At 35.2% G+C, this 23,827-nt stretch overlaps 1 protein-coding gene and 1 long non-coding RNA gene across 2 annotated transcripts; both read left to right on the top strand.

Moving 5' to 3' along the window:
* Window positions 1-5,810: 5,810 nt before the first annotated feature.
* LOC122818936 (uncharacterized) lies at window positions 5,811-6,890 on the top strand. Its single transcript, XM_050890241.1, has 2 exons — window positions 5,811-6,130; window positions 6,203-6,890. The coding sequence occupies exons 1-2, from the start codon at window positions 5,811-5,813 to the stop codon at window positions 6,888-6,890; spliced, it is 1,008 nt and encodes a 335-aa protein (XP_050746198.1).
* A 1,840-nt stretch (window positions 6,891-8,730) lies between these two features.
* Window positions 8,731-9,727, top strand: LOC127012053 (uncharacterized). The gene is made up of 2 exons (XR_007765509.1): window positions 8,731-9,182; window positions 9,371-9,727. It is a non-coding gene; the product is annotated as an uncharacterized LOC127012053 (long non-coding RNA).
* Window positions 9,728-23,827: the final 14,100 nt, after the last annotated feature.

Raw genomic sequence — 23,827 nt, forward strand, 5'->3', positions numbered from 1 at the left:
TGGATGGCTTCGGTATTCAGCACCTGAAGACTTCAGTATACTCACCACAGAGCAATGCTGCGAATAGGGTAAACAGAAACGTCTTGGGCGCAATTCGCAGCGTCTTAGACGAGGATCACCGAGAATGGGATGCACATCTGCCGGAGATTGAGGTGGCCCTCCGAAACACTATGCACTCGGCCAGAGGCGAAGCGCCGTTCTTCACCGTATTCGGCCATCATATGAAAGGTCGTGAGTGTTAATTAAATGATACAGCTCACCCTGCGTGTGTACTTTCTGAGGGCCGCTTTTCCAGGCGAGCTCCACCAATACATGACTGGTAGAGCACAACTTTCCGAGATGCCTGTAGCCTTTTCCATCCTCGGCTTTGACCGATTAAGTCCTGAAGACGGTGGCCAAGTCTTTGTCTTGAAGGCAAGAAAGGATAGATCGGTTAGGAGGAAGATGCATACAAATTATTGTACATACCAAATATTAAATGTTTGTAAAATCCACCATGTGTAAGTAAATTGTCCCAGTGGGGAAGATGGAGCCGCCGTAGTCGCGAGGCGGGGCGCTGGCCATAGGGGTACTCTGACCTGAGGCAGACTGAGCTAGCGGTACTGCCACCAAAAATAAACAGTTCGTTTTCTGTAAATTTTCAGAAATACTTTTTACTATCAGCACATTAAACGGGATTTGGGTGCGAGCGACGACGATGTCGACTTACAGGAGATGGTTAATGTTAAATGGTAAAAATCATAAAAAATTTACGAAAGATGGGACGGTATTCGAATTTTTTTTCAATCGGAATTGTAGCATTTTTTGGGTCGCGGGGCTGCTAGGAAACGTAAATTTGGTGGGACAAACCTACAATATATTTGAGTCTCAAAGTAGCGTGTAGAATGATGAAATCAAAAATCACTACGAATATTTAAAAAAAATACAAGAAAAGACTTTTTTGATTTGTTTATCTTAATATCAACAGTTTTACTAATTTATAAAATTTACATTTCAACAAAAATAATGTCTGGAACATTAAACTAATTTTTTATTAAAATTTAAAATGTAGATTGGCAGAAAGCGCTTTTGCAATTTTCTTTTTTAGATTTGGGTTATAATTTGCTATGAGACTGTTATAAATATTATATTTTTAAAATTTGTGATAAAAATAAAAAGCATTTGAGAGACCAAAAAGAAACCCAGATACGTTTCACAAAGAATCGCACACCGACATGCATAAATGGCTTTTTCGTTGCCTACCTTTCATTTCCGGATTTCACTTGTTCCTTTTAGTCAATTGTTATATGGCCTGGCACCTGTAAGTGACACTTCCCAGATGAAATCACTTCGGAAATTTTTAATTAAAAACCATTTTATTAATAAATTAAAATGTGTTGCAGGGCACAATTAAACAGCCTGCTGTTTTTCGTTTCATAACTGAAACAGAATGTTTAAGGCTTTTATCTTCTTTTGGTTTATTTCTGAACGTAACGGAGAGACGCAAAAAAATAGACCAGCCGAAGGTTGTCTCTCTGAGAGCCGCGGGCAGGCATATCATAAGACACAGAAAGAGAGAAATCTCCGAAGATCTGTTTCTCCTCCACGAGCGCTTATTCAAAACTCTTTTACGCTGCGCCGGTTTCTTTGCTAACATCGACAGCGGCATACAGTTTTTGGCAGAAAAAAAGTTTTTGTCGCCTGACATTACACGGCGAGACTACTGCAGAAATAAAGGGTTGCTATGACGTCATTGCTAGGGCGTAGAATCTGTGGGCGTGGATAACTTTTTGTAAAGCAATCAATTGGTTTTGATGAGACAACTACATTTCAGTTGAATTTTGTTTCTAGCCTAAAATAAATTTCTAGCCTAAATAAAGCATTTGCTTCGCCCGAACCAGCCTCTTAAAGGTTAAGTTCGAAGCTAACTTCGATTTCTCAACACACCCAACCAGTGTTGCCAGTTTAGCCTATTTCAGATCTAGATCTAGCCTATTTTTAAATGATCTAGCCTATAAAATTTGATCTAGCCATAAATCTAGCCTATTTTTAAAAATAATTTAGCATATTTTTTTAATGTATTTGTGACCAACAAAAAATTTTATTTTTGGTGTTCAATGTTTTGCTGGTTCTTTTTTGCCGATTGTTACGTGAACTTTATTCATATGATCGTGCTTTCTGATCGATCGATTTTTTGGATGGTGCGATATGTGGTCGATTATGTTACGTGATCTCTAATAACTAATTGTGAAATAAAATTGAATCAAAGCGTACGTGCCAAAATGCCGAAAGTCATTTACAAACAATTATTTCGCGATGCTTGGAAAGCAGTGAGTTTAAAGACTGGCTCCGGAAAATGCCAGCTGATCCAGCCAAGGCATTTTGTTGCTATTGTAAATGCTCAGTAGCAGCTAAGGTATACGACATACGGCAACATGGGGTGTCCAAAAAATATATTTCGACAATGGGCGACAATTGGTCAGACACAAAAACTAAGTTTTCCTTCCAAATGCCGGAAGACAGAGGAGCAGGAAGCTGCACTATGTTTGTATGTGACTGAGCACACGGCAAAATCACGGGGGCCAGTGTAAGTGTGCTGGGCAACGGTTGTCGAGAGCTGGTGGAAACGCTGGAAGTTACGGTCCAATTGTACTTTTCCATAGTCCGGACGGCTTCTGGTGAGGACCGATCCATTATCGGACGCGTGGAGCTGCCTGTAAAGTACAAAGGCGTAAGTAAGCCGTTCACGTTCTACCTTTGCCCGTACTTGGAGCAAAGTGTGTACTTCGGAGTCGACTTCTGGAAGCCGTTCGAATGATGCCAATCGGGCTGTGCAACGCGGCACAACGTTTGGTGCTGCTTATGGATCGGGTGATACCAGCGGAGCTTGGTAAACAAGGTATTTCAGAAGTTTGGAGTGCCTGAAACGATACATTTGGACAACTATAAGCAGTTCGTATCCAAGGCATTTGAGAAATTATGGATGGCTTCGGTATTCAGCACCTGAAGACTTCAGTATACTCACCACAGAGCAATGCTGCGAATAGGGTAAACAGAAACGTCTTGGCCGCAATTCGCAGCGTCTTAGACGAGGATCACCGAGAATGGGATGCACATCTGCCGGAGATTGAGGTGGCCCTCCGAAACACTATGCACTCGGCCACAGGCGAAGCGCCGTTCTTCACCGTATTCGGCCATCATATGAAAGGTCGTGAGTGTTAATTAAATGATACAGCTCACCCTGCGTGTGTACTTTCTGAGGGCCGCTTTTCCAGGCGAGCTCCACCAAGACATGACTGGTAGAGCACAACTTTCCGAGATGCCTGTAGCCTTTTCCATCCTCGGCTTTGACCGATTAAGTCCTGAAGACGGTGGCCAAGTCTTTGTCTTGAAGGCAAGAAAGGATAGATCGGTTAGGAGGAAGATGCATATAAATTATTGTACATACCAAATATTAAATGTTTGTAAAATCCACCATGTGTAAGTAAATTGTCCCAGTGGGGAAGATGGAGCCGCCGTAGTCGTGAGGAGGGGCGCTGGCCATAGGGGTACTCTGACCTGAGGCAGACTGAGCTAGCGGTACTGCCACCAAAAATAAAAATAAAATAAAATAAATTTTCAGAAATACTTTTTACTATCAGCACATTAAACGGGATTTGAGTGCGAGCGACGACGATGTCGACTTACAGGAGATGGTTAATGTTAAATGGTTAAATGTTAAATCTTTAAAAAGGCGCAGCATCAACCCACTTAATTAAAAAATCATAAAAAATTTACGAAAGATGGGACGGTATTCGAATTTTTTTTCAATCGGAATTGTAGCATTTTTTGGGTCGCGGGGCTGCTAGGAATCGTAAATTTGGTGGGACAAACCTACAATATATTTGAGTCTCAAAGTAGCGTGTAGAATGATGAAATCAAAAATCACTACGAATATATAAAAAAAATACAAGAAAAGACTTTTTTGATTTGTTTATCTTAATATCAACAGTTTTACTAATTTATAAAATTTACATTTCAACAAAAATAATGTCTGGAACATTAAACTAATTTTTTATTAAAATTTAAAATGTAGATTGGCAGAAAGCGCTTTTGCAATTTTCTTTTTTAGATTTGGGTTATAATTTGCTATGAGACTGTTATAAAAGTTATTATTTTTTTATATTTTTAAAATTTGTGATAAAAATAAAAAGCATTTGAGAGACCAAAAAGAAACCCAGATACGTTTCACAAAGAATCGCACACCGACATGCATAAACTTTTTCGTTGCCTACCTTTCATTTCCGGATTTCACTTGTTCCTTTTAGTCAATTGTTATATGGCTTGGCACCTGTAAGTGACACTTCCCAGATGAAATCACTTCGGAAATTTTTAATTAAAAACCATTTTATTAATAAATTAAAATGTGTTGCAGGGCACAATTAAACAGCCTGCTGTTTTTCGTTTCATAACTGAAACAGAATGTTTAAGGCTTTTATCTTCTTTTGGTTTATTTCTGAACGTGACGGAGAGACGCAAAAATATAGACCGGCCGAAGGTTGTCTCTCTGAGAGCCGCGGGCAGCATATTATAAGACACAGAAAGAGAGAAATCTCCGAAGATCTGTTTCTCCTCCACGAGCGCTTATTCAAAACTCTTTTACGCTGCGCCGGTTTCTTTGCTAACATCGACAGCGGCATACAGTTTTTGGCAGAAAAAAAGTTTTTGTCGCCTGACATTACACGGCGAGACTACTGCAGAAATAAAGGGTTGCTATGACGTCATTGCTAGGGCGTAGAATCTGTGGGCGTGGATAACTTTTTGTATAGCAATCAATTGGTTTTGATGAGACAACTACATTTCAGTTGAATTTTGTTTCTAGCCTAAAATAAATGTCTAGCCTAAATAAAGCATTTGCTTCGCCCGAACCAGCCTCTTAAAGGTTAAGTTCGAAGCTAACTTCGATTTCTCAACACACCCTACCAGTGTTGCCAGTTTAGCCTATTTCAGGCTAGATCTAGCCTATTTTTAAATGATCTAGCCTATAAAATTTGATCTAGCCATAAATCTAGCCTATTTTTAAAAATACTTTAGCATATTTTTTTAATGTATTTGTGACCAACAAAAAATTTTATTTTTGGTGTTCAATGTTTTGCTGGTTCTTTTTTGCCGATTGTTACGTGAACTTTATTCATATGATCGTGCTTTCTGATCGATCGATTTTTTGGATGGTGCGATATGTTGTCGCATTATGTTACGTGATCTCTAATAACTAATTGTGAAATAAAATTGAATCAAAGCGTACGTGCCAAAATGCCGAAAGTAATTTACAAACAATTATTTCGCGATGCTTGGTTGGAAAACGTTGAGTTTAAAGACTGGCTCCGGAAAATGCCAGCTGATCCAGCCAAGGCATTTTGTTGCTATTGTAAAGGCTCAGTAGCAGCTAAGGTATACGACATACGGTAACATGGGGTGTCCAAAAAACATATTTCGACAATGGGCGACAATTGGTCAGACACAAAAACTAAGTTTTCCTTCCAAATGCCGGAAGACAGAGGAGCAGGAAGCTGCACTATGTTTGTATGTGGCTGAGCACACGGCAAAATCACGGGGGCCAGTGTAAGTGTGCTGGGCAACGGTTGTCGAGAGCTGGTGGAAACGCTGGGAGTTGCGGTCCAATTGTACTTTTCCATAGTCCGGACGGCTTCTGGTGAGGACCGATCCATTATCGGACGCGTGGAGCTGCCTGTAAAGTACAAAGGCGTAAGTAAGCCGTTCACGTTCTACCTTTGCCCGTACTTGGAGCAAAGTGTGTACTTCGGAGTCGACTTCTGGCAGGCGTTCGAATGATGCCAATCGGGCTGTGCAACGCGGCACAACGCTTGGTGCTGCTTATGGATCGGGTGATACCAGCGGAGCTTAGATCCAACGTTTTCGTGTATTTGGACGACTTGCTAATCCTCACTCCAGATTTTCAGACGTACCTGAAGTACTTGCGTCGAGTAGCCCACAGTCTGAAATCAGCCGGATTGACCATAGGGTTAAAGAAGTCCAAGTTTTGCTTCAAATCGCTGACTTACCTTGGGTTTATAGTCGGAGGTGGACTGCTTCGGATGGATCCTGGACGAGTTTCGGCGATTCAGAAGATGCCCTACCCGAAATCCATGAAGTAATTACGAGCCTTAATGGGTACAGCGGGAAGGTATTGACGGTTTGTCAAGAATTTCCCTACGCTAGCCAGCGTAGCTTTGCTAAACGCAAAGTTCGTCCTAAGTCCCAGCGTCCCACAGCCAGTAGCTGACCTTGATGAGCGCGCCGGTCCTGGTTCACGCGAATTTCAGAAAATATTTATACATCCAGTGCGACGCATTTCACGTTGGCGTTGGCGCGGTATTGTTTCAGCGGAACCAGGATGCAGACGAGCAACCATCGCGTTCTTCACAGCCAAGATGAACAATCACCAATCACCATTACTCGGTCACGGAAAAGGAGTGTCTGCCAGCCTTAAGTGGTTGATGACGATGAAGGATCTGTCCGGACGATTCGCAAGGTGGTCTCTCCAGCTGCAGGGCTACGATTTCAGCACTGAACATCGCAAAGGCAGCGAGAACGTTGTCGCCGACACCCTATCCTGCATCATTGAGGAGATCCGAATAGATCCGTCGGAGTTACTAGGATTCGAGATGACTGAATTTGCTGCGGAAGATTACACGGAATTAGTGCAGGATGTGGTGTCTAACAAGGAACACTTACCAGACCAGAAAGTGGAGGACGGAATAATCTTCAAGCGCATGAGCAATTCGAAAATGGACGAGGAATTGGAAGCTGAGGATCCCGCAAATCCTTGCGCACTGCCTGATAGAGCGGGCTCCAAGGCTGGTCATGGTGGAATGATGAAGACCTTCTTCTATTCTATTGGCCAGGGATGACTATCCAGGTGCGGGAAGACGTCTGTAGTTGCAATGTGTGTAAGGAGTCCAAAGGAACCGACGGCAACGAACGTAGTAAACATCTTGGTAAACGAGGTATTTCAGAAGTTCGGAGTGCCTGAAACGATATATTTGGACAACGATAAGCAGTTCGTATCCAAGGCATTTGAGAAATTATGGATGGCTCGGTATTCAGCACCTGAAGACTTCAGTATACTCACCACAGAGCAATGCTGCGAAGAGGGTAAACAGAAACGTCTTGGCCGCAATTCGCAGCGTCTTAGACGAGGATCATCGAGAATGGAATGCACATCTGCCGGAGATTGAGGTGGCCATCCGAAACACTATGCACTCGGCCACAGGCGAAGCTCCGTTCTTCCCTGCGTTTTGACCAAAACGGATCCTCGGCTTTGACCGATTAAGTCCTGAAGACGGTGGCCAAGTCTTTGTCTTGAAGGTAAGAAAGGATAGATCGGTTAGGAGGAAGATGCATATAAATTATTGTACATACCAAATATTAAATGTTTGTAAAATCCACCATGTGTGAGTAAATTGTCCCAATGGGGGAGATGGAGCCGCCGTAGTCGCGAGGAGGGGCGCCGTCCGGCCAAGTTTGGGTGGTGCCCAGCAGCATATAGAGGGTACCTTTCGTAGGGAGGGAGCGCTTGGCCGAAATCAAAATAAAACCAAATAAAACCCAAATCTCTGTCGATGTTTGTAAACATTTACCTTTGTTTACGTTTTGTTCTTAGAGATGTCCGATAGTTTCAGTGATGCGAGACCGCGGATTTGTCCATTTTTTTTATGTTTCGAGCTGTGGCAATAGGGGTACTCTGCCCTGAGGCAGACTGAGCTAGCGGCACTGCCACCAAAAATAAACAGTTCGTTTTCTGTAAATTTTCAGAAATACTTTTTACTATCAGCACATTAAACGGGATTTGAGTGCGAGCGACGACGATGTCGACTTGTAAGTCTCCTGTAGGAGATGGTTAATGTTAAATGGTAAATGTTAAATCTTTTAAAAGGCGCAGCATCAACCCATATATTATAATATGCTATGAGACTGTTATAAAAGTTATTATTTTTTTATATTTTTAAAATTTGTGATAAAAATAAAAAGTATTTGAGAGACCAAAAAGAAAAACCAGATACGTTTCACAAAGAATCGCACACAGACATGCATAAATGGCTTTTTCGTTGCCTACCTTTCATTTCCGGATTTTACTTGTTCCTTTTAGTTGTATGACCTGTCACATGCAAGTGACTCTTTTACGCTGCGCCAGTTTCTTTGCTAACATCGACAGCGGCATACAGTTTTGGGCAGAAAAAAAGTTTTTGGCGTCTGACATTACACGGCGAGACTTCTGCAGAACTAAAGGGTTGCTATGACGTTATTGCTAGGGCGAAGAATCTGTGGGCCTGGATAACTTTTTTTATAGCAATCAATAGGTTTTGATGAGGCAACTACATTTCAGTTAAATTTTGTTTCTAGCCTAAAATAAATGTCTAGCCTAAATAAAGCATTTGCTTCGCCCGAACCAGCCTCTTGAAGGTTAAGTTCGGAGCTAACTTCGATTTCTCAACACACCCAACCAGTGTTGCCAGTTTAGCCTATTTCAGGCTAGATCTAGCCTATTTTTAAATGATCTGGCCTATAAAATTTGTAAATAGCCTATAGCCATAAATCTAGCCTATTTTTAAAAATAATTTAGCATATTTTTTTAAGGTTTTGTGACCAACGAAAAATTTCATTTTTGGTGTTCAATGTTTTGCTGGTTCTTTTTTGCCGATTGTTACGTGAACTTTATTCATATGATCGTGCTTCTGATCGATAGATTTTTTGGATGGTGCGATATGTTGTATGTGGGCATATATTAATTGCCTTCGTTTTATATATGTGCATTTTTCAACTTTTAAGAAATCGTTATAAATTACTTTAGTGTAAGAAAGCAAAGTATGGTTTCCACTTTTCTGAGTTAAGTTAGTATCGAGTCCGGAGATGCTATTTCCATAGCAGACCATCTGAAGCTAGAGTTACAGAAAAAAAAAATCAAATATGATTGGGCTTGGAACCGACAACGCCAATGTGATGACAGGACCCAAAAGGAGCGTATACACTGAATAAAAAAAAAGTGTGCCTACTATAATATTAATTTAGTGTGTATGTCACTCTATACAATTGGCTGTAAATCAGGCGTGCAAAGGTAGCATGCCGGAGGCTTTGGAATTTCTTGTGGTGGATACCTATTCCTGGTTCGCAACGCCAAATGAACTACAAAAAAATATACGAATGTATGTATAAATAATGATCAGGTATATATGTACATGTGTTTACTTCAAATCGTGTTCCAATTTAATCTAATTTCTGTACTCGTCCTAAAAGCTGGTTAGTAGATAAATTGTTAATATTTGCTTATACATGTATTGCCTGACGTATTAACTTTATTTGTTTGACTCACTGACTCTTTAATTTATTTCAGACTCCATTAAAAATACCCAGAGTTTGCGATACCAGATGGCTATTAACAGAACCTGCAGTAACTAGGTTTTCACATCAGTGGTCGGAGCTCAAATTGCAGTTTGCCTTAGCCGCCAGTTCCGAAAAATGTCACAAGGCCAAAATTTTCCATGATTTATATAACGATGAAACTAATTTGTTGTATTTGTTGTTTTTGCGACCGATTTTAAATGATATGAAAAAACTCAACAAATTGTTTCAAAGGGAACGGCCGGAATCTTTTAAGTTATTAAATGATGACAAGCATTAATTAAACTAAAAGAAAAAATCATACCTCCGGAAATAAACATTGACATCTTTAAAGATGATATTACGCATATTACAGTACAAGATTTGTATTTATGTTTAATATAATAAAAACATGAAAATTACTTTAATTTGGTAGATAATATTGGATTTTAATGTATAGCTTATTTTCAAAATCTAGCCTATTTGCGAGCTCAATACCTGGCAACACTGCACCCAACATGTGCAAAGAAACAGCAATGCGGTGTGTTCCTAATACAAAAACAAGAAAGGAAGTTCGGCAAGCCGAAGTTATTGCAGGTATTGGGTAAAATTAAATTCGCAATTCTGAAAAGTTAAAATATTCTATATCCTAGAGTAGAAAATACAACTAAAATCAACAAATGAACCTTTTTAAAAAATAATTATTTGATTTATACAGATATATGCCGCAGTCGTCCGATTTTTTTTCCCAAACAGATACAATTTTCCAAATTTTAACTTGTACACCACCACTTTTTCTCCCTGCCAATTAATTTGTTAAAGTCTTGGTATGCAATTCATTTAGTTTTTGCAATACCTTTCGATTGATATATCACACGATTTTTATTTCTCCGTGTGATTATAAGAGTAGCCTTCGCAGACCCTCCTGGTGCGCATAGTCACTACGTAGACTGCTGTCCATGGTGATAATATGTCAAAGTTATAATTTGTTTCATATTATTTTCGTACCAATTTTCCGATCTCTTCTATGACAGGTATACGATATAGTCTTTTGATTTTGATAAAATTATATTCCAATTTTAGAACAAATTAAAAAATGTTATTTTTAGAAGTAGGAGGTTATTGTAAAAAAACACCAAGGATTCAATATTCTAATAATTTTTTCCCTCCAGTCCATCATTTCTATGCCATCTATATAATATAGTCGTCCGATTTTGATAAAATTTGAAACTCAGAACTAATTAATAAACTTTATTTGTTTGTTATATGTTAAAAAAGACCAACGATATAATTTTTTGACATTTTTGTTTTCCGATTATTCCTATGGGAGCTATAAAACATGGTTGTCCGATCCGGCTGGTTCCGACTTATATTCTACCTGCAAAAGAAAGATTACTTTAACAAAAGTTTCAGCCCGATAGCTTTAAAACTCCATCGACTTGTCTAATGATACTGATCAACAACATATATTGGGTCGAAAACATCTAGTTCTAGCGTTGCAAACTTCAGACTTAAATCACCTCTACTGTGATTCTTGGGTCTCCCGTTTTGTTCTTGAGGTCCTGGGTACTCTACGGGTGTATGGAATAGCTCGAAATAGAAAAATTTTTTTTACTTCCTTTGTAAAAACGTACGTCTATGCATGATAAGAACTGTTGGATGCTTACCATATAAAATTCATAACAAATTTTTCCCTTATATTCTGAATTTCTGGGGTAAGTTCAAATGTCATTTTAGTACTTCTATGTTCTGTTTTAGCAATGTTACAAATTTCGCATTCATTTATTATATTTTGAATTATTATTATTTTGAATTGAAAATAATATTTTTCTCTGAACCATTTGGAAGTTTTTTTCAATTCCTGAGTGTAGAAGTTCTTTATGTCGTTTTAGAATTTTTTTCTTTGAAGTCTGTGTACGGTAAAATATCTTCGAGTCTTGTTGTACATCTCACTAGATTCGTAAAGTGATTTGCACTTATAATTTCTAGATAAGATTTATGGAATATGATAAAATCTGAGCCGTCATGGTAATAAATTGCATTCTTGTTGGTACATAAATATTCTTTCTTTTTTTTATAAATAATTTTTATTTTTAATTTATGAAAATAGGGTGTCACTTCTGTCGTATATTCGTTTCCTTTAATCAGTTCAATTTGTCGAGAAAAATAATTGAATGGTTTCGCAGTAATAGAAATATAGTTTGGATTGTCCTCTTGTGCACTGTGCGCTCTTGTGCAACATTTAACATTGTCTGTAGATTATAAACAATTGTTGCAGATTATAAACAATGTGTGTGGCCGTGAACTTCATGGAAGACTTATTGATGGATATTGGATCATCGAAATATAGTTTGCTTCTGGATGAGTCAACCGACATCATTGTGACGAAATTGATTTGTAAATATAACATTATTGTGCTTTATAATTTGTTAATATTTGTTGTTTGTTAAAATTTGTATGTGGGCATATATTAATTGCCTTCGTTTTATATATGTGCATTTTACAACTTTTAAGGAATCGTTATAAATTAATTTAGTGTAAGAAAGCAAAGTATGGTGTCCTCTTTTCTGAGTTTAGTTAGTATCGAGTCCGGAGATGCTATTTCCATAGCAGACCATTTGAAGCTAGAGTTACAGAAAAAAATCAAATATGATTGGGCTTAGAACCGACAACGCCAATGTGATGACAGGACCCAAAAGGAGCGTATACACTGAATAAAAAAAGTGTGCCTACTATAATATTAATTTAGGGTGTATGTCACTCTATACAATTGGCTGTAAATCAGGCGTGCAAAGGTAGCATGCCGGAGGCTTTGGAATTTCTTGTGGTGGATACCTATTCCTGGTTCGCAACGCCAAATGAACTACAAAAAAATATACGAATGTATGTATAAATAATGATCAGGTATATATGTACATGTAAAGTAAACAGTAAATTGTGTTCTAATTTAATCTAATTTCTGTACTCGTCCTGAAAGCTGGTTAGTAGATTAACTCTTAATATTTGCTTATACATGTATTGCCTGACGCATTAACTTTATTTGTTTGACTCACTGACTCTTTAATTTATTTCAGACTCCATTAAAAATACCCAGAGTTTGCGATACCAGATGGCTATTAACAGAACCTGCAGTAACTAGGTTTTCACATCAGTGGTCGGAGCTCAAATTGCACTTTGCCTCAGCCGCCAGTTCCGAAAAATGTCACAAGGCCAAAATTTTGTATGATTTATATAACGATGAAACTAATTTGTGGTATTTATTGTTTTTGCGACCGATTTTAAATGATATGAAAAAACTTAACAAATTGTTTCAAAGGGACCGGCCGGAATCTTTTAAGTTATTAAATGATGACAAGCATTAATTCACTAAAAGAAAAAATCATACCTCCGGAAATAAACATTGACATCTTTAAAGATGATATTACGCATATTACAGTACAAGATTTGTATTTATGTTTAATATAATAAAAACATGAAAATTACTTTAATTTGGTAGATAATATTGGATTTTAATGTATAGCTTATTTTCAAAATCTAGCCTATTTGCGAGCTCAATACCTGGCAACACTGCACCCAACATGTGCAAAGAAACAGCAATGCGGTGTGTTCCTAATACAAAAACAAGAACGGAAGTTCGGCAAGCGGAAGTTATTGCAGATATTGGGTAAAATTAAATTCGCAATTCTGAAAAGTTAAAATATTCTATATCCTAGAGTAAAAGAAAATACAACTAAAATCAACAAATCAAAATTTTAAAAAATAATTATTTGATTTATACAGATATATGCCGCAGTCGTCCGATTTTTTTCCCCAAACAGATACAATTTTCCAAATTTTAACTTTTACACCACCACTTTTTCTCCCTGCCAATTAATTTGTTTTAAAGTCTTGGTATGCAATTCATTTAGTTTTTGCAATGCCTTTCGATTGATATATCACACGATTTTTATTTCTCCGTGTGATTATAAGAGTAGCCTTCGCAGACCCTCCTGGTGCGCATCGTCACTACGTGGACTGCTGTCCATGGTGATAATATGTCAAAGTTATAATTTGTTTCATATTATTTTCGTACCAATTTTCCGATCTCTTCTATGACAAGTATATGATATAGTCTTTTGATTTTGATAAAATTATATTCCAATTTTAGAACAAATTAATAAATGTTATTTTTAGAAGTAGGAGGTTATTGTAAAAAAACACCAAGAATTCAATATTCTAATAATTTTTTCCCTCCAGTCCATCATTTCTATGCCATCTATATAATATAGTCGTCCGATTTTGATAAAATTTGAAACTCAGAACTAATTAATAAACTTTATTTGTTTGTTATATGTTAAAAAAGACCAAAGATATAATTTTTTGACATTTTTGTTTTCCGATTATTCCTATGGAAGCTATAAAACATGGTTGTCCGATCCGGCTGGTTCCGACTTATATTCTACCTGCAAAAGAAAAAACTCCATCGACTTGTCTAATGATACTGATCAACAACATATATTGGGTCGAAAACATCTAGTTCTAGCGTTGCAAACTTCAGACTTAAATCACCTCTACTGTGATTCTTGGGTCTCCCGTTTTGTTCTTGAGGTCCTGGGTACTTTACGGGTGTATGGAATAGCTCGAAATAGAAATTTTTTTTACTTCCTTTGTAAAAACGTACGTCTATGCATGATAAGAACTGTTGGATGCTTACCATATAAAATTCATAACAAATTTTTCCCTTATATTCTGAATTTCTGGGGTAAGTTCAAATGTCATTTTAGTACTTCTATGTTCTGTTTTAGCAATGTTACAAATTTCGCATTCATTTATTATATTTTGAATTATTATTATTTTGAATTGAAAATAATATTTTTCTCTGAACCATTTGGAAGTTTTTTTCAATTCCTGAGTGTAGAAGTTCTTTATGTCGTTTTAGAATTTTTTTCTTTGAAGTCTGTGTACGGTAAAATATCTTCGAGTCTTGTTGTACATCTCACTAGATTCGTAAAGTGATTTGCACTTAAATTTCTAGATATGAATTATGGAATATGATAAAATCTGAGCCGTCATGGTAATAAATTGCATTCTTGTTGGTACATAAATATTCTTTCTTTTTTTTATAAATAATTTTTATTTTTAATTTATGAAAATAGGGTGTCACTTCTGTCGTATATTCGTTTCCTTTAATCAGTTCAATTTGTCGAGAAAAATAATTGAATGGTTTCGCAGTAATAGAAATATAGTTTGGATTGTCCTCTTGTGCACTGTGCGCTGTTGTGCAACATTTAACATTGTCTGTAGATTATAAACAATTGTTGCAAATTATAAACAATGTTTGTGGCCGTGAACTTCATGGAAGACTTATTGATGGATATTGGATCATCGAAATATAGTTTGCTTCTGGATGAGTCAACCGACATCATTGTGACGAAATTGATTTGTAAATATAACATTATTGTGCTTTATAATTTGTTAATATTTGTTGTTTGTTAAAATTTGTATGTGGGCATATATTAATTGCCTTCGTTTTATATATGTGCATTTTACAACTTCTAAGGAATCGTTATAAATTAATTTAGTGTAAGAAAGCAAAGTATGGTGTCCTCTTTTCTGAGTTTAGTTAGTATCGAGTCCGGAGATGCTATTTCCATAGCAGACCATTTGAAGCTAGAGTTACAGAAAAAATTCAAATATGATTGGGCTTAGAACCGACAACGCCAATGTGATGACAGGACCCAAAAGGAGCGTATACACTGAATAAAAAAAAGTGTGCCTACTATAATATTAATTTAGGGTGTATGTCACTCTATACAATTGGCTGTAAATCAGGCGTGCAAAGGTAGCATGCCGGAGGCTTTGGAATTTCTTGTGGTGGATACCTATTCCTGGTTCGCAACGCCAAATGAACTACAAAAAAATATACGAATGTATGTATACAAGTAATAAACAGTAAATTGTGTTCTAATTTAATCTAATTTCTGTACTCGTCCTGAAAGCTGGTTAGTAGATTAACTCTTAATATTTGCTTATACATGTATTGCCTGACGCATTAACTTTATTTGTTTGACTCACTGACTCTTTAATTTATTTCAGACTCCATTAAAAATACCCAGAGTTTGCGATACCAGATGGCTATTAACAGAACCTGCAGTAACTAGGTTTTCACATCAGTGGTCGGAGCTCAAATTGCACTTTGCCTTAGCCGCCAGTTCCGAAAAATGTCACAAGGCCAAAATTTTGTATGATTTATATAACGATGAAACTAATTTGTGGTATTTATTGTTTTTGCGACCGATTTTAAATGATATGAAAAAACTCAACAAATTGTTTCAAAGGGACCGGCCGGAATCTTTTAAGTTATTAAATGATGACAAGCATTAATTCACTAAAAGAAAAAATCATACCTCCGGAAATAAACATTGACATCTTTAAAGATGATATTACGCATATTACAGTACAAGATTTGTATTTATGTTTAATATAATAAAAACATGAAAATTACTTTAATTTGGTAGATAATATTGGATTTTAATGTATAGCTTATTTTCAAAATCTAGCCTATTGCTAGAAACAGCAATGCGGTGTGTTCCTAATACAAAAACAAGAACGGAAGTTCGGCAAGCGGAAATTATTGCAGATATTGGGTAAAATTAAATTCGCAATTCTGAAAAGTTAAAATATTCTATATCCTAGAGTAAAAGAAAATACAACTAAAATCAACAAATCAAAATTTTAAAAAATAATTATTTGATTTATACAGATATATGCCGCAGTCGTCCGATTTTTTTTCCCCGAACAGATACAATTTCCAAATTTTAACTTTTACACCACCACTTTTTCTCCCTGCCAATTAATTTGTTTTAAAGTCTTGGTATGCAATTCATTTAGTTTTTGCAATACCTTTCGATTGATATATCACACGATTTTTATTTCTCCGTGTGATTATAAGAGTAGCCTTCGCAGACCCTCCTGGTGCTCATCGTCACTACGTGGACTGCTGTCCATGGTGATAATATGTCAAAGTTATAGTTTGTTTCATATTATTTTCGTACCAATTTTCCGATCTCTTCTATGACAAGTATATGATATAGTCTTTTGATTTTGATAAAATTATATTCCAATTTTATAACAAATTAATAAATGTTATTTTTAGAAGTAGGAGGTTATTGTAAAAAAACACCAAGGATTCAATATTCTAATAATTTTTTCCCTCCAGTCCATCATTTCTATGCCATCTATATAATATAGTCGTCCGATTTTGATAAAATTTGAAACTCAGAACTAATTAAAAAACTTTATTTGTTTGTTATATGTTAAAAAAGACCAAAAATATAATTTTTTGACATTTTTGTTTTCCGATTATTCCTATGGGAGCTATAAAAAATGGTTGTCCGATCCGGCTGGTTCCGACTTATATTCTATCTGCAAAAGAAAGATTACTTTAAGAAAAGTTTCAGCTCGATAGCTTTAAAACTCCATCGACTTGTCTAATGATACTGATCAACAACATATATTGGGTCGAAAACATCTAGTTCTAGCGTTGCAAACTTCAGACTTAAATCACCTCTGCTGTAATTCTTGGGTCTCCCGTTTTGTTCTTGAGGTCCTGGGTACTCTACGGGTGTATGGAATAGCTCGCAATAGAAAAATTTTTTTTACTTCCTTTGTAAAAACGTACGTCTATGCATGATAAGAACTGTTGGATGCTTACCATATAAAATCCATAACAAATTTTTCCCTTATATTCTGAATTTCTGGGGTAAGTTCAAATGTCATTTTAGTACTTCTATGTTCTGTTTTAGCAATGTTACAAATTTCGCATTCATTTATTATATTTTGAATTATTATTATTTTGAATTGAAAATAATATTTTTCTCTGAACCATTTGGAAGTTTTTTTCAATTCCTGAGTGTAGAAGTTCTTTATGTCGTTTTAGAATTTTTTTCTTTGAAGTCTGTGTACGGTAAAATATCTTCGAGTCTTGTTGTACATCTCACTAGATTCGTAAAGTGATTTGCACTATAATTTCCAGATAAGATTTATGGAATATGATAAAATCTGAGCCGTCATGGTAATAAATTGCATTCTTGTTGGTACATAAATATTCTTTCTTTTATTTATAAATAATTTTTATTTTTAATTTATGAAAATAGGGTGTCACTTCTATCGTATATTCGTTTCCTTTAATCAGTTCAATTTGTCGAGAAAAATAATTGAATGGTTTCGCAGTAATAGAAATATAGTTTGGATTGTCCTCTTGTGCACTGTGCGCTGTTGTGCAACATTTAACATTGTCTGTAGATTATAAACAATTGTTGCAGATTATAAACAATGTGTGTGGCCGTGAACTTCATGGAAGACTTATTGATGGATATTGGATCATCGAAATATAGTTTGCTTCTGGATGAGTTAACCGACATCATTGTGACGAAATTGATTTGTAAATATAACATTATTGTGCTTTATAATTTGTTAATATTTGTTGTTTGTTAATATTTGTATGTGGGCATATATTAATTGCCTTCGTTTTATATATGTGCATTTTACAACTTTTAAGGAATCGTTATAAATTAATTTAGTGTAAGAAAGCAAAGTATGGTGTCCTCTTTTCTGAGTTTAGTTAGTATCGAGTCCGGAGATGCTATTTCCATAGCAGACCATTTGAAGCTAGAGTTACAGAAAAAAATCAAATATGATTGGGCTTAGAACCGACAACGCCAATGTAATGACAGTACCCAAAAAGAGGGTATACACTGAATAAAAAAAAGTGTGCCTATACAATTGGCTGTAAATCAGGCGTGCAAAGGTAGCATGCCGGAGGCTTTGGAATTTCTTGTGGTGGATACCTATTCCTGGTTCGCAACGCCAAATGAACTACAAAAAAATATACGAATGTATGTATACAAGTAATAAACAGTAAATTGTGTTCTAATTGAATCTAATTTCTGTACTCGTCCTGAAAGCTGGTTAGTAGATTAACTGTTAATATTTGCTTATACATGTATTGCCTGACGCATTAACTTTATTTGTTTGACTCACTGACTCTTTAATTTATTTTAGACTCCATTAAAAATACCCAGAATTTGCGATACCAGATTGCTATTAACAGAACCTGCAGTATCTAGGTTTTCACATCAGTGGTCGGAGCTCAAATTGCACTTTGCCTTAGCCGCCAGTTCCGAAAAATGTCACAAGGCCAAAATTTTGTATGATTTATATAACGATGAAACTAATTTGTGGTATTTATTGTTTTTGCGACCGATTTTAAATGATATGAAAAAACTCAACAAATTGTTTCAAAGGGACCGGCCGGAATCTTTTAAATTATTAAATGATGACAAGCATTAATTCACTAAAAGAAAAAATCATACCTCCGGAAATAAACATTGACATCTTTAAAGATGATATTACGCATATTACAGTACAAGATTTGTATTTATGTTTAATATAATAAAAACATGAAAATTACTTTAATTTGGTAGATAATATTGGATTTTAATGTATAGCTTATTTTCAAAATCTAGCCTATTTGCGAGCTCAATACCTGGCAACACCCAACATGTGCAAAGAAACAGCAATGCGGTGTGTTCCTAATACAAAAACAAGAACGGAAGTTCGGCAAGCGGAAGTTATTGCAGATATTGGGTAAAATTAAATTCGCAATTCTGAAAAGTTAAAATATTCTATATCCTAGAGTAAAAGAAAATACAACTAAAATCAACAAATCAAAATTTTAAAAAATAATTATTTGATTTATACAGATATATGCCGCAGTCGTCCGATTTTTTTTCCCCAAACAGATACAATTTTCCAAATTTTAACTTTTACACCACCACTTTTTCTCCCTGCCAATTAATTTGTTTTAAAGTCTTGGTATGCAATTCATTTAGTTATTGCAATACCTTTCGATTGATATATCACACGATTTTTATTTCTCCGTGTGATTATAAGAGTAGCCTTCGCAGACCCTCCTGGTGCGCATCGTCACTACGTGGACTGCTGTCCATGGTGATAATATATCAAAGTTATAATTTGTTTCATATTATTTCGTACCAATTTTCCGATCTCTTCTATGACAAGTATAGTATATTTGATTTTGATAAAATTATATTCCAATTTTAGAACAAATTAAAAAATGTTATTTTTAGAAGTAGGAGGTTATTGTAAAAAAACACCAAAGATTCAATATTCTAATAATTTTTTCCCTCCAGTCCATCATTTCTATGCCATCTATATATAGTCGTCCGATTTTGATAAAATTTGAAACTCAGAACTAATTAATAAACTTTATTTGTTTGTTATATGTTAAAAAAGACCAAAGATATAATTTTTTGACATTTTTGTTTTCCGATTATTCCTATGGGAGCTGTAAAAAATGGTTGTCCGATCCGGCTGGTTCCGACTTATATTCTACCTGCAAAAAAAAGATTACTTTAAGAAAAGTTTCAGCCCGATAGCTTTAAAACTCCATCGACTTGTCTAATGATACTGATCAACAACATATATTGGGTCGAAAACATCTAGTTCTAGCGTTGCAAACTTCAGACTTAAATCACCTCTGCTGTGATTCTTGGGTCTCTCGTTTTGTTCTTGAGGTCCTGGGTACTCTACGGGTGTATGGAATAGCTCGAAATAGAAATTTTTTTTTTACTTCCTTTGTAAAAACGTACGTCTATGCATGATAAGAACTGTTGGATGCTTACATATAAAATCCATAACAAATTTTTCCCTTATATTCTGAATTTCTGGGGTAAGTTCAAATGTCATTTTAGTACTTCTATGTTCTGTTCTAGCAATGTTACAAATTTCGCATTCATTTATTATATTTTGAATTATTATTATTTTGAATTGAAAATAATATTTTTCTCTGAACCATTTGGAAGTTTTTTTTCAATTCCTGAGTGTAGAAGTTCTTTATGTCGTTTTAGAATTTTTTTCTTTGAAGTCTGTGTACGGTAAAATATCTTCGAGTCTTGTTGTACATCTCACTAGATTCGTAAAGTGATTTGCACTTATAATTTCTAGATAAGATTTATGGAATATGATAAAATCTGAGCCGTCATGGTAATTAATTGTATTCTTGTTGGTACATAAATATTCTTTCTTTTTTTTATAAATAATTTTTATTTTTAATTTATGAAAATAGGGTGTCACTTCTGTCGTATATTCGTTTCCTTTAATCAGTTCAATTTGTCGAGAAAAATAATTGAATGGTTTCGCAGTAATAGAAATGTAGTTTGGATTGTCCTCTTGCGCACTGTGCGCTGTTGTGCAACATTTAACATTGTCTGTAGATTATAAACAATTGTTGCAGATTATAAACAATGTGTGTGGCCGTGAACTTCATGGAAGACTTATTGATGGATATTGGATCATCGAAATATAGTTTGCTTCTGGATGAGTTAAACGACATCATTGTGACGAAATTGATTTGTAAATATAACATTATTGTGCTTTATAATTTGTTAATATTTGTTGTTTGTTAAAATTTGTATGTGGGCATATATTAATTGCCTTCGTTTTATATATGTGCATTTTACAACTTTTAAGGAATTGTTATAAATTAATTTAGTGTAAGAAAGCAAAGTATGTTGTCCTCTTTTCTGAGTTTAGTTAGTATCGAGTCCGGAGATGCTATTTCCATAGCAGACCATTTGAAGCTAGAGTTACAGAAAAAATTCAAATGTGATTGGGCTTAGAACCGACAACGCCAATGTAATGACAGGACCCAAAAGGAGCGTATACACTGAATAAAAAATAGTGTGCCTACTATAATATTAATTTAGGTGTATGTCACTCTATACAATTGGCTGTAAATCAGGCGTGCAAAGGTAGCATGCCGGAGGCTTTGGAATTTCTTGTGGTGGATACCTATTCCTGGTTCGCAACGCCAAATGAACTACAAAAAAATATACGAATGTATGTATACAAGTAATAAACAGTAAATTGTGTTCTAATTGAATCTAATTTCTGTACTTGTCCTGAAAGCTGGTTAGTAGATTAACTGTTAATATTTGCTTATACATGTATTGCCTGACGCATTAACTTTATTTGTTTGACTCACTGACTCTTTAATTTATTTCAGACTCCATTAAAAATACCCAGAGTTTGCGATACCAGATGGCTTTTAACAGAACCTGCAGTATCTAGGTTTTCACATCAGTGGTCGGAGATCAACTTGCACTTTGCCTTAGCCGCCAGTTCCGAAAAATGTCACAAGGCCAAAATTTTGTATGATTTATATAACGATGAAACTAATTTGTGGTATTTATTGTTTTTGCGACCGATTTTAAATGATATGAAAAAACTCAACAAATTGTTTCAAAGGGACCGGCCGGAATCTTTTAAGTTATTAAATGATGACAAGCATTAATACACTAAAAGAAAAAATCATACCTCCGGAAATAAACATTGACATCTTTAAAGATGATATTACGCATATCACAGTACAAGATTTGTATTTATGTTTAATATAATAAAAACATGAAAATTACTTTAATTTGGTAGATAATATTGGATTTTAATGTATAGCTTATTTTCAAAATCTAGCCTATTTGCGAGCTCAATACCTGGCAACACCCAACATGTGCAAAGAAACAGCAATGCGGTGTGTTCCTAATACAAAAACAAGAACGGAAGTTCGGCAAGCGGAAGTTATTGCAGATATTGGGTAAAATTAAATTCGCAATTCTGAAAAGCTAAAATATTCTATATCCTAGAGTAAAAGAAAATACAACTAAAATCAACAAATCAAAATTTTAAAAAATAATTCTTTGATTTATACAGATATATGCCGCCGTCGTCCGATTTTTTTTCCCCAAACAGATACAATTTTCCAAATTTTAACTTTTACACCACCACTTTTTCTCCCTGCCAATTAATTTGTTTTAAAGTCTTGGTATGCAATTCATTTAGTTTTTGCAATACCTTTCGATTGATATATCACACGATTTTTATTTCTCCGTGTGATTATAAGAGTAGCCTTCGCAGACCCTCCTGGTGCTCATCGTCACTACGTGGACTGCTGTCCATGGTGATAATATGTCAAAGTTATAATTTGTTTCATATTATTTTCGTACCAATTTTCCGATCTCTTCTATGACAAGTATATGATATAGTCTTTTGATTTTGATAAAATTATATTCCAATTTTAGAACAAATTAAAAAATGTTATTTTTAGAAGTAGGAGGTTATTGTAAAAAAACACCAAGGATTCAATATTCTAATAATTTTTTCCCTCCAGTCCATCATTTCTATGCCATCTATATAATATAGTCGTCCGATTTTGATAAAATTTGAAACTCAGAACTAACTAATAAACTTGATTTGTTTGTTATATGTTAAAAAAGACCAAAGATATAATTTTTTGACATTTTTGTTTTCCGATTATTCCTATGGGAGCTGTAAAAAATGGTTGTCCGATCCGGCTGGTTCCGACTTATATTCTACCTGCAAAAAAAAGATTACTTTAAGAAAAGTTTCAGCCCGATAGCTTTAAAACTCCATCGACTTGTCTAATGATACTGATCAACAACATATATTGGGTCGAAAACATCTAGTTCTAGCGTTGCAAACTTCAGACTTAAATCACCTCTGCTGTGATTCTTGGGTCTCTCGTTTTGTTCTTGAGGTCCTGGGTACTCTACGGGTGTATGGAATAGCTCGAAATAGAAATTTTTTTTTTACTTCCTTTGTAAAAACGTACGTCTATGCATGATAAGAACTGTTGGATGCTTACATATAAAATCCATAACAAATTTTTCCCTTATATTCTGAATTTCTGGGGTAAGTTCAAATGTCATTTTAGTACTTCTATGTTCTGTTCTAGCAATGTTACAAATTTCGCATTCATTTATTATATTTTGAATTATTATTATTTTGAATTGAAAATAATATTTTTCTCTGAACCATTTGGAAGTTTTTTTCAATTCCTGAGTGTAGAAGTTCTTTATGTCGTTTTAGAATTTTTTTCTTTGAAGTCTGTGTACGGTAAAATATCTTCGAGTCTTGTTGTACATCTCACTAGATTCGTAAAGTGATTTGCACTTATAATTTCTAGATAAGATTTATGGAATATGATAAAATCTGAGCCGTCATGGTAATTAATTGTATTCTTGTTGGTACATAAATATTCTTTCTTTTTTTTATAAATAATTTTTATTTTTAATTTATGAAAATAGGGTGTCACTTCTGTCGTATATTCGTTTCCTTTAATCAGTTCAATTTGTCGAGAAAAATAATTGAATGGTTTCGCAGTAATAGAAATGTAGTTTGGATTGTCCTCTTGCGCACTGTGCGCTGTTGTGCAACATTTAACATTGTCTGTAGATTATAAACAATTGTTGCAGATTATAAACAATGTGTGTGGCCGTGAACTTCATGGAAGACTTATTGATGGATATTGGATCATCGAAATATAGTTTGCTTCTGGATGAGTTAAACGACATCATTGTGACGAAATTGATTTGTAAATATAACATTATTGTGC

This window comes from Drosophila biarmipes, unplaced genomic scaffold (genome assembly GCF_025231255.1).
Source record: "Drosophila biarmipes strain raj3 unplaced genomic scaffold, RU_DBia_V1.1 ptg000017l, whole genome shotgun sequence".
NCBI lineage: Eukaryota > Metazoa > Arthropoda > Insecta > Diptera > Drosophilidae > Drosophila > Drosophila biarmipes.

Coding starts and splice junctions, on each gene's coding strand:
- LOC122818936 (XM_050890241.1), top strand. CDS start 5,811: ATGCCAATCGGGCTGTGCAACGCGGCACAACGCTTGGTGCTGCTTATG. Junction 6,131..6,202: donor CCCTACCCGAAATCCATGAA/GTAATTACGAGC, acceptor TACGCTAGCCAG/CGTAGCTTTGCTAAACGCAA.